Source organism: Agelaius phoeniceus, chromosome 16 (assembly GCF_051311805.1).
Source record: "Agelaius phoeniceus isolate bAgePho1 chromosome 16, bAgePho1.hap1, whole genome shotgun sequence".
Lineage (NCBI taxonomy): Eukaryota > Metazoa > Chordata > Aves > Passeriformes > Icteridae > Agelaius > Agelaius phoeniceus.
The window spans coordinates 2910998-2927205 of record NC_135280.1 but is presented as its reverse complement, the minus strand read 5'-3'; the positions used below and the strand labels follow the sequence as shown (position 1 = coordinate 2927205).

At 43.6% G+C, this 16208-nt stretch overlaps 1 protein-coding gene across 2 annotated transcripts in view; it reads left to right on the top strand.

The window, feature by feature from the left end:
• Positions 1-31: 31 nt before the first annotated feature.
• Positions 32-16208, top strand: part of USP22 (ubiquitin specific peptidase 22) — an 88871-nt gene continuing 72694 nt past the window's right edge. Inside the window, exon 1 of one of the 2 annotated variants that reach the window (XM_054643456.2) lies at positions 32-786. In XM_054643456.2, the coding sequence (XP_054499431.1) occupies positions 661-786 (126 nt within the window). In that variant the 5' untranslated portion in view covers positions 32-660. The remainder of the gene's footprint in view (positions 787-16208) is intronic. The other variant, XM_054643455.2, reaches the window with a different exon arrangement.

Genomic DNA, 16208 nt, shown 5'->3' with positions numbered 1-16208 from the left:
TCCCGCACCTTCCCCGTTGGTCTATCCCACTCCGGGCCGGGCGGGCTGGGTTGAGTGAGCGGCTCGGACCATTGCTCGCGGCGGGCGGGGGGGGCGCGGGCGAGGCGGAGGAGGAAGGAGCCGGCGAAGGAGGCGGGGGGGCGGTTTAAAGGGACAAGAGCCGTGCGGGCGCCGGCGGGGGAAGCCGGAGCGGCGGCGGGCGGGGACTCGCCCCCTTCCCCACACACGCCCGCTCTCACCGCGGCCGGGGTCGTCGCCGCCAGCGCCCCCATCCCCTCCCTTCCCCTCCGCCCGCCGCTTCCACAGCGGCCTCTATGAGGTAGAAGGGAGCGGCGGCCACTCCGGGGGCGGCAGCGGCCGCTACAGCCGCCGCCTCCTCCTTCTCCTCGCCTCAGAGCGCCCCATCTTTGTGTGTGCGGGAGAAGGGCGGGAGGGAGTGCGCGCTGCCCGCCCGCCGCGCTTTGTTCGGAGCCGGGGGGCCGTGGCGGAGCCCCGGCTCTATGTGCCAGCGGCTCCCCGGCGGCGGCGGCGTGAGGGGCCGGAGCCCCTGAGGGCGGGGGGGCCCCGGCCCGTGTCGGTGCTGCGGGGCGGGGGAAGGGGCCGGCTCGCTGCCCGCCGGCCCGGCCCGTGTGCGGGCGGATTGATGTGGGGGGGTCTGACATGAGTCCGCCGGCGGCCGGGTGCTGCCATGTGACCGGCTTCAAGGTGGAGAACTGGAAGCAGAACCTGCGGGCGATTTACCAGTGCTTCGTGTGGAGCGGCTCGGCCGAGACCAGGAAGCGCAAGGTACCGGGGGCGGCTCGCATCCACCCCCCTTCCCTTCCCTTCCCTCCCTCCTTCCCTCCCTCCCCGACCCACCCGCCGCCGCCTCGGGGAGGGGACGGGTCCGGTCCCCCTGTAGCCCTCCCTCCTTCCCTCCCCACGGGGCAGGTGGGCCCGAGCTCCCGCACGCGGTCCTGGGGGGAGGGAGGAGGAAGCGCTCGGTGCCTCCGGGATGGCGAGGGGGGGCACCGGGATGGAGGAGGGAAGCAGCCCCGGCGGGGCCTCCCTCCCTGCCACCTGCCCCGGCGGCTTTTCCGCAGCGGGGCTGTTCCGCAGCGCCGCCGCTTCCTCCTCCTCCTCCTTCTCCTCCTCCTCCTCCTCCTCCTCCCGGAGGTTTCCCGGAATACCGGGGGGAGGGGAGGCCCGGGGCACCGGGCACGTCCGGCCTGTGGCGGAGCTTTGTGGAGCCCCGCGGGGCCGCGCCCGAGCCCGGGGGGCTGCGCGGAGCACAATGGCTGGGAGCGGGTCCCGGCGCCGGGGGCTGCGGCTCGCTCGGTTATGTGTGTGGTTTTCCTTAAAAAAAAAAAAAAAAAAAAAAGCTGCTCGTGCTGATAATCCACTTGGAAAAGGAGATTCCTGCTCTGGTGGGGCGTGGGGAAAGGAACTGGCTCAGCCTGGAGTACAGGGAAGGGTAGGAGGGGTTGGCGCCTGGGAAAAATCCCTGTAATCCAGGCAAAAAGCAGGAAGAGTGCTTTTCCCCACCTATCTCCTGTAATAACATCCTTATACACATGTATGCTTCTGGAGGGCTGCTCTATGTACTGTGCAACTAATTACTGTTTTTCCCTAGAATCAACTAGTTTTTACTTCAAAGTGACTTGGCAGATTTCTGTCAGTCGTCGCATTGGTGGCTGAGGAGGGGAAGGCAGCAGCTACACGGAGCAAAACTTGGGGTTTGGGACAGCACGGATTGTGTTTTTGTTGGAACAACCCATTGAAAACTTTGTGATCCCAGTGCTTTGCATTAAGCTGCTCAGCTTATTATTCATAATAGAACTAGAGCATGAAGGATGGACTTAAAGGGTGAGGTGCCAAACCATTTCTCTGTGCTCAGTTCATGTTCTCAGGATAATCCAGTTCCCAATTTTTTTACCTAAAGAGGAAAAAATGGAATCTGAGAAGAAAAACGTTTTAAATTGATTTAATTACTCGATAGCCTTGCAAGGTATAGCCAGACTTGTTTTAAATACCTTACAATTCCCTACGGGTTGATATTATGGAGTATATTAGTCAAAATCTGGGTTTATTTAGCCTATAGCATGTTAAAATACAAATTGGGATGTAGTTGATGGTGCTTTCAGCTTAAATGGAGAAAAAATAGTGTCTGTGCTGTGGAAGAAAAAAATGGCAAGTGAGGTATGAAGATGTCTCAGACAAATATAAAGCAAGTGCTATGTGGAAGAATGAAAATAAAATTTCATTAGCAGAATTACCTTTTTCTAAATATGGAGCATCCTGTGTAACCTGCATACCTCTTGTGTGCTGCAACAGCTTTTTCCTTCCGAAATCTAATGCAGGGATGTGTTCATCATTGCTTAAGAAAACAGCTGAAAATACAGAATATTCCATTGTAATCAATCTGTTCTCACTTCCTCTTTGCACAGCCAGGCTCGTAAAGCAGAACAGGATTGTTTCAAAATTATCTGTCAGCCCAGGAAAAACACCAGTTTTCCTAGTACATGCTAAAAATGCTTTTCCCCCCACTTTTTTTTAAGCAGGTTGCCAGTATGAAAACAATTGGGTTTCTGAATCCAGCCCACCTGAAATATGTGGGTGTACATGATCAGTATGGGGGAACATTTTGGGTAGCTAAATTGGGATTCAATTCCCTGTCTATGTTTGTAAGGATTGAAGAAAGTCTATAAATGACAGTTATGGTACTTTATTCACCCCTTATGTATATGAACATGAGACCTTCTTCCATGGAATTTTAATTCACTGAAATTCTCTGTACATATGTATGCCTGACAGTTTTACGTGTAAAATTAGGAAAAGGGTGTTTTCTGTTTGGTGGTGTATTTATAGTCTAATAACTAGAAATAAAATTACCTAGATAGTCCATATAACTCAAAAGCAATCCTTTGTCCTTTAATAGTTTACATACACATATATTATGTATATGTGTATATATATTTTAGGAGCAAGCTGCGACTGCTTAAGAGCACCTATTCATTGCTGAAGATTCTTCTTAATCCTAATCAAAGAAATGATGAGGCTAAATTAAAGGTTTATTAGCAAGTGATATTCTTTTTATTGCCTGATCGAGGACAGTCACATTATATGTTTATCACAGGAAACATTCCATATATGTAATTGATCTTTATGGAAGGCACTGGGCAGTTTAACTGCTGCTCAGATGAAGGTAGGTGTAAAAATGCCTTGGCTGTTGGTGAGAGCCAGATGTAAATGGTTCTGGTTCTAGAATGGTAACTACTATCCCTCCTAAGCCGGCCTTGAAAATCCAGGGAGCAGTGGGAACTGCAGGGGGCAGAAAGGGTCCGTTCTCGTGCCGTACCTCCACCGTGTTCTGCCTTGGCAGACCATTTTAGTGCTGTGCTGGTCGGCTTTAATACGCACCTTTTCTGTGAATAAGCTTTTACGAGCTCCAGCTCACGCTTCAGTTTGCTTTACAGCCAGTGCTTCCAGCAGAATGGCTCTAAAGCCTGCTTTATAGTGGGAAAGCTGTCTCCTGAACATGTATTTCAATCCTCAGTCAGAACCAGGAGGTAATTATGTGTGTGTCTTTGTAGGCACTGGGATTCTGCTGAAGATTCTCAGTGTGTTTGCTCCCGAAGCGTTGGCTGTGCTGGGATTGGAGCTGTCATCACCGTGCATTGTTGTATCCACAGCGAGGAGCGAGGCTGGGACTTGCCTCCTCTCACTGCATCTTGGCCACACTCAAGTGCAGCACTTGTACTGCTGCTCTAGGCACAGGGATTGTCGTGGTGTAATTGTGTTGCTGGTGGTGAAGCCTAAGCAAAGACAAAGCTGTCATGCTGGACAGTGGAACGGGAGATGACAGAGAAATCCAAAGAATGACTCTTGAAATGATAGTTATTGTGATTAAATGTTGGAGCTAGGTTTTAGACCTCAAGTTGTGTGTAAAGTGACATAAAATTAGGGTGGACTTTTTCATTGTTGGGACTCTGACTTGTAACTCTTGAGTTTTAATTTGCCGTAGTTAGAATCTGTTTAATAACCTGATGGCAAAGCTCGTGTTTCTGTAGGTCATGGACTTTACCTTGAATATTTTGATCTGAAAATTACCTCACACTTAATTAAGTAACACTCCAGAAGAGGTCCTTAAATTTGTCACCACTACTCCCCATTCAGGAATTACGGAGCAGACAGAGGATGCTGAAAAGGCTTGTGCCAGACCTTCGTGTCAGCTTTTTCCATTTTTTTTCTGTAGGGTCACACTTGAAACACTTGGCTTATTCCTTTAGAATTACAGATGAGAAAAATCTGTTTTGCAGTGCTGAATGTAGCTTTTGTCCCCATCAGTGAGCAATTACACATGTAGATGCATCTTTGTGTCCAGGAGTTGGTAAGTAATGGTTTCATTGCTGGAAGGGCAACTGAATTTATGATTAAATTCCCTCTTCCTGGACTATACGCCTTGGAGGAAAACTGTCTCATTCTGAATGGTTCTTACTATCACTGCCCTGAAAAGGCTCTTGATGATAAAAGTCAACTGGTCATTGTGACCAGAGTTGTGATATGCACAAGGTTCTGTGTGGAATTTCAGAATGTTTGTTCAGTGCTTCAGCCAATAGATCAAAGAATAATTGCCTGTCAGGGGCTGTGCTCTCATTGACAGCAGCTGCATTCTGGCATATTTCTGCCTGTTTGAGAGCTTCTCTTGTTTTTCCCATTATTCTCTCTTTACCTGGGTCCTATAAACCAACTGATCCTTTCAGATATGAAGAAACATTTGCTTTTATGTGATGACTTTTTGTCAGGTATCATTCTCCCCATGAACTTGTGACTTCAGTGTGTGGCTCCTTGTAATATTTTGACAGATAATCAATTCTTAGACTTAAACCTGAAATGACTTTGGTTCATTTCCTAACTTCCAAAGTTAAAAAGGTTAAAATAACTTAGCAGATAACTGCCATGTCATGTTTTCAGTAGCAAGTATTGTGGTTCACAGTCTAAATCAGTGTGTCATGTTCTTGCTGAAGTGACCTTGCAGTCTTCAGGGTAAGCTACTGGTGGAACTTCTCATCTTGTGCCTGTTGAGGCACGTTTGCTTCCCAGGGGCCTTGCCCCGTGTATCTGTCCAGGAACAGGGAGGTGTTGCTTGGGTGATTTGCTCTGTACTGTAACAGACAGGCCAGGAGCCTCACCAGGCTGTGCCACCTTCACAGGCTTGGTCTTTGGATTGCTTAAATTAACAAGGAAATCTTAGCTTGTTTTTCTTTAACGTTTTTAGCGTGTGCACCAAACTTCTGGATTACAAATCCTGTGGAGCACTTGAAAGAGGAGTCCAGGACTCAAGAAGCATGTCTCTCTTTCAGCTGTGTACTCTGCTGTGGCTGCCTGAGTGAACTGTGTGACTCAGGAAGGATGTAAGGATGTTCTTCTTTGCCATGTGCTGTGGGAACTGCCTTCTCCCTGAATGCCCATGAGAAGTGTCAAAGTCAACTGCAAGCTTCATTGTTCAGGAGGTCTCCAGTTTCATTCCTGAGCAATCTTCCTTAGTTCCTAACCACTAAGGATTTAAAAGGTCCTTAGACCTGCTGAAGGTAACGTTCTCTTTCTCTCAGTGTGAAGACATGACCTTTGGTGTGAGAGATACCCAGACATGAGATTTTAGCTCTGAAATTACTCAGCAGAGCCTGGTGTACATGGGATATGCCAGATTGAGAATGCTCCACTGAGCTTATGTCTCTGGTGCTGAAGAACATAATACAAGACCTTCCTCTTCCTCGTGGTGCTAAGCCCTATTTTGTATCCTGTTTTGTGGGGTTTTTTAAAATCACTTGTTGGTTTCTGGGCTTAAGGTTAGGAATTAGTCCTGCACCGTGAACTTGAAGATGGTGAAGAGCAATTTTTAAATTGTGGGATCTGAGCCATCAGGACTTCTCTGTTTTTTAACATGAATGGGAGCCACAATAAATGCAGTTTTCTTCCTACTTGTATTCGTTCCCTTTTTTAGAGCAAGAAGATGGATCTGCACTTGCTGATGAAGGAAAAAATAGGGATATGTTGGACAAGAAGGCTTATTTCTTTTTTTTCCTGTAGTCTTATCAGCAGTCAAAGGTTTGCTCATAACCAAGCTGTTTGTCAGAGTAGCTGTAGCATCTCTTTAATTTTGTCTGCAGTCAACGATTTTATTTGCTTAATGCTGAAAGCTTTTAAACTGAAATGACAGGGAGTAGTGTGAAGGTGAGCAGGGTGGAATGGCTTTGTTTGATTTGCTGGACTATGTGTTGAGCTTTATTTTAAGCCATCAAAGCTTTAAACCCCAAACAAAGGTTAGGTGATAGCCTCATTTTTGTTTCAAGCCTTAATCTGTGGCGTTAAGGTGAAACCAGAGCTGCAAATTGCTTGCAAACCTTGTACTCTCCTCCTTTCATTTGAGGATTTTCTGTTTCAGTAACTGGTGTAACAAATTTTGAGGCAAATGTTACTGACTGGTAGTGGAAGTTTTCTGCTTGTGAATTGCTGACTCTCCTTCTCCTGAATTACTGCTCCTTGAGCTGAGCAAAAACAAAGTGTTTTCCTTTGGGATGGACTCTGGGGATCCTTCTTCATTACAAATACTCTTGCAAGTGTTAGTTTGATTCCCAGTGGTGGCTGATTTGTTTTAAACCAGAGAAACATTAACTCGGTTTAAAACCTTGTGTTTCCCACATTAAACCAAGCACCCACAGTTTTTCCTGTTCATATGCAGATCTATGAATTCTTCTGAAGAAACTGGTTTCTTTCTTTTTCCTGGTAGATATAGGGCTGTTTGTTGTTTTTTTTTATTTTTATTAGCCACACCTTTGTTTCACTTGACTGACAGCTACTTTAAAACGGTGGGTTTGGGCTTTTTATTACCTATATTGCCATGGTTCTCCAAGTGTTTGTAATGTGTCTGTAGCCCACAGCAGCATCCACGGTGAGGAGAGACATATGTGCTCTTATTATACATCAGGAGAAAGGCAGTCTAAAGGTGACCCATACACATCTCACTGGCCTGTTCAAAACATTATTAAAAAAGAAATTATTTTTTCCCCCACCCTGCAAAGAGCCATTGTTAGAACCTTTCTAGACTTGGACAGAAAGAGCTGCCTGGAGCCACTGTCTCAGTCTCTCGTTAACCTGTGGAGCAAGTGAGTGAAATGCTCTAATGACATTCCAGTTTATTCTGTTATCCTGGCCTGTGCTGTCAGCAAGCAGGGTTGGAGTGTGGGGAGAGCCATATGTTACCCAAGAGGCCTGAACTGGGAACCTTGCCTTGGCAGAAACGGTTCTAGAAGCTGATAGATCTGTTCTGACTGGATGAAAGCTCTGTCCTGGTAGTTGTATTCTCTTACCTATTGATTTGGCACTCCTTTATGTACACTCGGCTTAATTCAAGCTAAGAACTTCGCTGCATTAGCTGGTAATAGAATCAATGTACAGAGTTACACAGACCTGCATTCTGTTTGGGAGAGGGAGCACACAATGCAACTGGCCCACAGGAACGATCTGTGGTTTACTTTGGTGCTGGAGCAGCTGCCATGGTGCTGATCTCTCTCATTGAAGAGAAAGAATCATTTTATCTGTCTCAAGACCTATTTGAGGATCTGTAAAGTGAACTGTTACCTGACACCAGTTGACTCAAAGTAACCTGAGATTCACTTTATCAGTTGATAACTGATTAGCAGCAAGCAGTCCTGTCACATTCTTTTGAGTGTGGAATACAGCAAATACTCTAGATTTTCCATTTCTCTACTTAAGTAGAATGCTCCTTAAGGTTTGGTTTTATTTTTCTTAAAACCTCTCAGTGATAAGTAATGCTATTGTAAAACCCGGTTTTTTGGGTTTTTTTTTTGCCCATCTCTGCTACTTTTAAAGTTGCTAGAGAGAACTTTTCCCCCTCTTATTCTTCCTTTCCTGTGTTTAATGGAGCTTGAAATTAACGTGGCTCTTCTTGTCTACCTCTTGCATAGTATCACTGGTGATGTCAGCATATCCCTGGTGGGAAATATGTCTGTGAAGATCTACAGTGCACTAAATTTGTCATTGAATAAAAAAATTGGGTATTAGACAAGGTGAAACTTGAAAAAAAGAGAAAAAGTGGATATTGGTAACAAGAGTTGTTTTCAACTACTTAAAATGTAGTTAGTGTCTTTTTAATGAAACTATTGAGGGCTAGTGCAAATTTTCATATCCTGACACAAATTCTGACATTAAACATGACAAATATATTAAATATCCTCATATTTCAAGTAGTGGTGAGAGGCAGCTCACTAACTGACATTGCTTGGTAGTAAGTCTGAAGTCAGAATTGGGATTTGACTGAGCTTAAATGGTCTTGTCCTTGTACCACGCTGGTTTTGCCATGGTTGGTTTGATCACACAGCTGAGCTCTTCTGCACATACATGTAAGATGTGAAAATGTAACTATTCATACATTCAGTGAGTTGTGTTTATGTAGAATTAATATGTAGAGGTCATGAATCTACATTTCATTCAAGAGATCATTGGAATATCTTTTCTTTGTGATTAGTGCCTTCACCTGGAGTTGTGTTGCAGCTCTTCCCTAGTATATTAAACCATGTTTTCATCCCTGTATTAATCCATAGTTTAAAATATATTATATTTAAAAATCACCTAGTTATTAGTCCCTTTATTTTTCTTAAACACATAAAAGAGCCTGCAGCATTTGAATGTAGTTTAGTGATGGGGATGGTGGAGGATCAAACACCCATGTGGCACCGAGTTCCATTTGCCTTGCTTGTCACTCAGAAGTTCATGCATCCAAGTAGCCTCTTTTAAACAGGGTTTGGCTTTGGATTCATCTCACTGAATTGACTGCCAGGGCTTTTATATGTATGTTTTGCTTCTGTTTTTAAAGGGCTTTTGTTTTTGAATCAAGTACAGACTTGAATTACTTCAGTGTTTATCAGCACAAGGAAAGAAAGCAGCAGTTTATAAGCTTTATTTTTGCCTACCTCCCCCTTGCCAACTTCTGTTTTAAAAGTATCTTTCCCTCCTTGTGTCTTTGTACAGCCTGATGTTATTTCACAAAGTTTGTCTAATTACAGTTTGTACTTCTGTCCTCTGCAATCAGCCTCGTTGTTGCATTGCAAGTCAGATTTTAAGGGACCTTGTCTACTACAATATACTTGGTAAATAAAGGTGAGATTTATTGCACAGCAGATGTATGACAGCTCAGTGAGTGCAGACAGCTGAGATAGCTGACTGATTTCAGTACCTCGTTTGTGTTAGGTGAGCCTTTGTGACCCTCTGCCCTCCAGGGACAGATGCAAAATTTGTCTTAAGGTTTTATGTTTTTCTTTGCTGTGCTTCATTATTTTCACATTACTGCCCAGTTTTGCCCCTGACTGGATCTCTGTCCTGGTGGCCAGGGTGAAGCTCTCATTCACATTGGCCTCTGTGCATTGCTGACTTCTGCCGTGCTCCCTCAGCAAGCATCCCCTCCCGAGAGATTATTATGGGAAATGTTTATCTGCACGATGAACACTCAGTTCTTTGGTCACTCATGACTACATTTTGTGTTCTTGGTTCTTGATGTGGAGAACAGGATGAGAAATGCCATGAAAATATTTTCAAAGTTCCTGCAGTTCTGTGCATAAAGAGGAACAAGACTTTCCTCTGTAATGATGAGGCTGTTCCCCAAGGAAATTTATCTTATACTGTGTTCAGCATAATTTTGTCTTACTGCCCTTCGTGATGTATTTCCTTGTCACATAGTAGTTCTGCTACTTAGAACTTTTCTTGCTATGCAAGTTTCAGAGTTGCCCCAATAAATTAAATTTGTTTTCTGCATCTCTTTGTAATAATTATGTCCTTATTGAGAGATTTTGGGGAGTAGGAGATGTTTTCTTTGTCTGCCTTAGGCCGTGTACTGCAAAAATCTGACTGTAGAAAATCAGAACTCCAATTTTGCAGTAAAATGAAGAATTACTTTATTACAGCAGTTCTTTATAAAGCAAGCAGTTTAATTCTGTAAGCACATTGTACCCATACATTGAAACTGGCAGACAAGTTGTTTTATGCAGTGGTGAAAAGGATGTTAAGGAGAAGGTGAGTTAGCAAATCTGACAAGTTTTAAAATCTTCAATTGAAATTTGGAAACTAGTTCTAGATATGGGTTCCAGTGAGACACAAGTACATGATGGAATTGCTAAATGGTTTGGGTGAGAAGAATGCCAATGAGGTAAAGGACAGGCAATATTTGATTTATCAGAGAAAAGCAAGGGATGTGAAATTTGAACCTTTCTGTGCATTCTCATGGGGACTGGTGAGTGAAGAACATGAAAACCAGCTCTTCAGCTCTGGGTGAGCAAGTGCCTTTCCTTAACAGTGTAAGGAATTACCAGCTCTGCACATTGCTGCTGTTGTACCATTGCTGTGTCATGTTTGTGTGGTTGTGCCATGAACCAGAAAGAGCAGATAAAGATGAAAATATATTTTTCCTCCTCTGACTGATATTTCACCAACCTGAGTAGTGACACTGGGAGCTGCATGTGGCAGCTTGAATAAAAACTGCTGCTGTGCTCTGGGCTGTGCCAGTGACAGACCCTGTGTGAGTGCTGTCCTAATGGTGGCTTCTTCTGTAAAGAGTTTCTAATACTGACTTCATCCAGAGGGTTCTGTGGAGGAGCCTCTCTCTGGTAGTGCTGCAGTGGGGTGCTTGTACCTGCTGTTCTCACAGGAGTGGGCTGAGCCTGATACATGAAACTTGTGTCTGCAAGGAGTGAGTACATTACTCCTGTATGCAAATAAGTTACCTCAGTTTCCTTGTGAAAAATAAATGAATCGTGGAGTGTGGAATGCCTGTAATGTGTGATCAGCTATTACAGTAAATCTACTTTTCATATTATGTTTAATTTAATGAAATGAATAGTGTTTTTCCAAGTAATCAAGTTACGAGCCACTTGTGTCCCTCTTTAAACAGGCCGGTCTCTAAGTTAAGATTTCCGTCTTTTATAATCAACCTCTAGTAAAGCTGATGTAACTTTTTTGTTGGTTTAAAGCATGTGGTCATGGGCCGTGTGCCTAGATCATGCTCCTGCTGCATGTAGTTGGGGATGATGGGATAATGGGACTGTAAATTATCTCTTTATGGTGCTGGTTTTCCTCTGGCCTCCTCCCTCGTGCAGCGTGGAGCAGCCCGAGGCTGTTCCGAGCGGTGCCAGCTGGCTGGAGCCCTGGGGGCCGCTGTGCCAGATGGAGACAGCAGCGCTCCAGTGAAAGCCAAACGTGCTTCCCTTGCCGGGGTCGGGAGAGGTGCAGCCTCTGCAGCCCCGCCAGGGATCGCTGGGCAAGAGCTGTCCTGGGACTCAGTTACTGCTTTGGAAAGGACTGGCCTAGGGCATCTGTCGGGCTTTTTTTTTTTGGAGTAGATTCATAATTCAATATTCAGCTATTGAACATTTTCAATGTGTTAGCATCTCCTTTTTTCTGGTTTATGCTTCTGTACTGTATCTGTGAAATGTTCAATTCCATAGCATGTACAGATGCTCGGTTTTGAGACAGATTTTTTCAATTTGATTAAGTGTGGTGGTTCCTGATGTGTTGCCCTGCTTTTTTCCTCACTACTGAAAAATGCTGTCATCCATAGGATACTCAGACTAGAAAAAGCTTGTTAATGCTGGTTTTTTTTTTCACGAAAATGAAACAAAAACCCCAAATCCTTCATTCCACTGTCTGAATGACAACTTCAGATATGCTCAAAAACAAAAGCATCCCTTCATTTGCCTAGTTGACTTTATAGTTTTTATTTTAAAAAATTGATTTCTTAGTATACCATTGAAATCAGTTGTTGGTGTTACTGCATTGAATTCAGCCCTTCCCTGTGGCTTTTTTGTATTCCAGAACAATCTTAGTGTAGATTAACCTCATCTGCACAAGATGTACCCCACAAAACCCATGTGTTTGAATAGTTGCATCTTGTGGAGATGAGGACAATAAATGGGTGAAACTCTTTGAAGAATCCAATTCCCTGGTGGCTGCTCAAACAGGTTTCTTCACTCTCTTGACCCAGAAGGCTTTGTTCTTATTGACCCATTAATGCAGCTCACACTTCTAATCCAGGAACCCAAAATAGCTGCCAAGCCTGGATTTTACTGTGGTGGCATTTGCTGCACAGGTAGTTGGTACAACCCCCCATGAAGAATTGCAGCTGGAAACCCCCCTGAGCTGAGGCACATGAGACTATTTTGGGCAGGTATTCCAAGTGTCTGATTTAAATAAGATAATAAACCCAACTTGATAGTATGTACAAAGGATTTACTGGAAGAACAACGTATTTTGAGTCAACTGTCCCTGACAATCTCCAGAACTGGATATGAGTGGGAATGGGGAAGGAAGGATGTGCCTTGTAGCTCCTTTGCCCTGATGATTGTGCCAGAGGAATGAACTACAAGGAGAATGGTAGTTACCATATTTCAGCCTAAATAGAGTTTATCTCTGCTCTTGAAGCAGGAATGATGGTGTTTTTGTGATCTGTTAGGACATGAGTGAGGTTTGGGAGTGATCATTCAGTCTTGTGTTAGCAGGGCAAGTGATTTAAGGCTGAGTCTGTCTTGAAGGACACACGAGTTTGAAGTAATGAAGCAGTGGGAAGAAATGTATGGTGAGAAATAATTTAAAGGCTTTAGATGCATTTCCCTGATTTTTTACAAAGTAGTTTTTTCAAAGTGACCTTCATTTTCAGGAACTGTTTTTACTCAGTGTGTGCTCCTCTTTGCTACACAATATTTTTGCTACCTTTTTACTTGGAGAAGCTTCAAATCACAGGGAATTGGAGGTAATTTCCTAGCTAGGTAGTAAATGACTTGTAATAGCTTCCTTACAAAATTCTCAACACATACTGTTCTCTTAATACTCTTTTTTGCAGGTGTGTTATATCTACTTACAGGTATCTGAAATAAAGCTTTTCAAGGAAATTGTGGCATTTTCCTTTTGTCATGCAGAAAGCTCTGTTCTATGTAAACCCTTGCTGAGTGTGATGCCTGCCAGACTGTTCCTGTCACTTTAAATACTTTTATATCCATAATACTAATGAATAAGTTTTCTTTCAAGATATGAAATCCTTTTGTCCTGCTCTTCCTCAGTGCTAAATCCCTTAACCTCACCAATTCATATGTTTCAACTCACACTGCTTAACTGCTCAAAGTATTTCCTTCAAGTTAAGGTCTTGAAAGTAGAACACATAATATGTGAAATCAACTCTTAGCAGCATTAATGTACTTTTCTTCTGGTTCATGAAGCAAAGAGATTGCATTAGAATTGAAATTGATGATTGGTGGATTTTCCAAACTGTTTATTGAAAAAAAATGTAGCAAACCAGATCAAAGAGCAGAAGTCATGCTTTAGTTCTGACAGTTCTACAGAGCAGAAGATTTAAGTGTGGTGAGTGTTCAGGCAGGAAGGAGATTCCACTCTGTGTTCTTCAGCTTTGTCCTTCACTTCTTCTGCAGTTTTTGCTTTAAGAACTTGTGGTAAGGAGCTTTGGTTCCAGGTTTCTTTGTGGTCAGTTAGCTGGAAAAGTGGAATGGATGACCAGGAGTCATCCATTCACTTCTTAGCAGAGATGGTTTTGATGTAATTTCCTCTCTGACCTTCCAGTGAGGCCAAAGCTGGTGTTGAACCTGCCCTTAGCTCACAAGTAATGGTGAGTTCTGCTGCAGAGCACACAAGATCTGACAGACTTTGTAATGGCCTGAGTTGGACTCAGTGATCACACCAAGCTTTCAGTGTCACTTATTTCACATCAGCTTGGTTTGACTGGGTGCTTCAATGCTTTTGTGCCAAGCAGGAGGATTCTGGTGCATTGGTTCCTGATATTTGTTCTGTATCTGTTCTTTGGAGCAATCCTCTACAACAGACAGTACCTTGTTTTCAATGGCTACTTTTTTTAAAATTCTTTTTTTCTTCCATACCATGAGTTTTCCTTGGTGTTCCTACTTCTCTGGCTGTACTCTGCCTTTCCCCCTAGAAATTATCTGTTTGTTTACAGTTTAGACAAATGCTGCATTTCTGTGCTCCTAATTTCTTAACGTGAGCCCACCCTTTGGAGCCTAAGCATGGAGCACTACTCCTGCCACAGAGTCTGAGCAGACTGTTCCTCATGCCAAGGTTGTAAGTGTTAATCTTGCTGCAGACTGGGGTGATAATTCATTGCTGTCACAGCAACACATGCTGAAAGTTGCTTCTTGCCAGATTTGTTGGCTATATGCTACACTAGAGAAAATTATTTCAAGAGTCTTATTGCATAGCCAGATGCTGCAGAACTCATGCAATCAACCTCCCCTCCCCCCTTTTTATGGCTGCTCTGACTTCAGGGAGGAAAAACTATTATATACTGAAACACATTCCTGTGTAACACTAGTAAAGATGTGGATGAACTTCTGATTGGGGCTAATTTTTCTGGTTTTTCATGCAAGGAAGATCTGGTTTGTGTTCAGGATAAAAAGGAAGGAAAGCTTTTAAGGTAGGATGAGGGGAATTTAAAAAAGGAAATTTACAGTCTCTCCCCTGCTGTTTGTTGGGTTCTCTGCCATAGTTGGGTGCTGTGGAAATCTTGTTTTCTTTAAGAGGTAGTGACTAGGTTGGCTCAATTCTGAAGAACTGGAGCCTCTGTCATCTGTGTCCTTAGGGTCTTTCAAAAGCAGGAGAACCTTTGTGATGTCTGGATATCATCATATCTCAGCACTGGCCTAAAGATGGTGTTTGGTTTAGTTATATCTGAGATGTAGAGCCCTGAAGAGGAAAATAAGTGGATTTTTGGTACAGGATCTGAGTCCCCTGTAACAACTTAATATTTGCTCTTACATATGTGCTGTAGAAAAATGCAAGTTATGTAGGGTTTTTTCCCAAGGTATCCATTACATTTTGGGCACGGTGGTGTCTGATTACCAGGGAGGTGAGATTTACTGACTGTTTAGTCAGACAGAAATACATTTTCCCAATGTATTTCCAGCATAAATCTCATCGTACCCAGTGGCTGGGCATTGTGTCACCAATAATTTTATCCTCTCTTGTATTTTAAGAGAGGGTGCCATAGAGGTTACATTATTTTGAATATGTTCCCACAGGACAAAATCCAGGTAAAAATGCAGTGTTGGAGAGTTTATTATTACCCACACGTTGTGTGTCATGCAGAGCTCCCCTGCTTTTCATTCCTTGTGCCTCAGTTCTTTGCACTTCCAGATCACAGGAAACACTGCCCTGAAAATCAGGACTAGGAAGGGCTTCTCTGAGACCTGAGCAAATCACCTCTCAGCTTGGCAGGGAGAGCTTTTCAGCACTTTCGGGTACTCTAAGAAGGCCCGAGGCCTCAATGCTCTCAAATGCTTTTTTAATCCCTCTGTAAAGCATAAAGGCCATGTATGTGTCCCCAGAACACCAGGCACGTTTATAACTATGGAGACAAAGCAAGAGATCAGGACTATAAATCTGTACTGGCTCTCCTGGAATATTTTTGCTCTAATCTATGTGAGATTACTGGTGATTTGCAATTGTAATACCCTCCTGAAGAATCCCTTGGTTTTGCTTCAAGATCTTAACTGGTTTTTCAAGTGCAATATGCCAAGGAAGTTCTGGCTTTTATTCAGATAAAAGACTTTATAATTCACTTTCTCCTTCATTCCTGTGTTTCCCTTTATCCTGCCGTTGTGGTTTGTGTTTGTATCAGCCTTTCATTTTCCCATGTGCAGGGGCTTTAAGAGCCCAGACAGTTCCTGTTGCTGGGGGAGCCTGCACAGCTTTGGGAGCTGAAGGGAGAAAGGTTGAGTTCCCTGTTCTGTTTCTGGCCTCCACTGCCACATCCAAATGATGGATTGAGGCTCAATCTGTGCATTATAGATGTTGAATTTATTCCTGGTACTGTTTCTGTGAGTGCAGGAACAGGAATTTGTTTAGAACAAATAGACAGACGAGTTCTCTGTTCATACCAACATTCAGATTGCACTGTGGTTATTTTTAATAGCAAATACAATGTCTTTTTTTTTTTTAATTTTTTTTTCTTTTTAGCAATGCCAAGCACACACAAATGTCTGCTGCTATGTTAACTTTGGTGAGGGATTTGGGACTTTGATGAGCTGCTCTGTATCAGCTAATGTTTTCCCTAAGTGTTGGTAACTCTGTCTGAGTTTTGGAGGCTGGGACAGGCTAGATCCATGGAAGAATGTGTAAAAATGTGTCTCATCTGCCAAAGA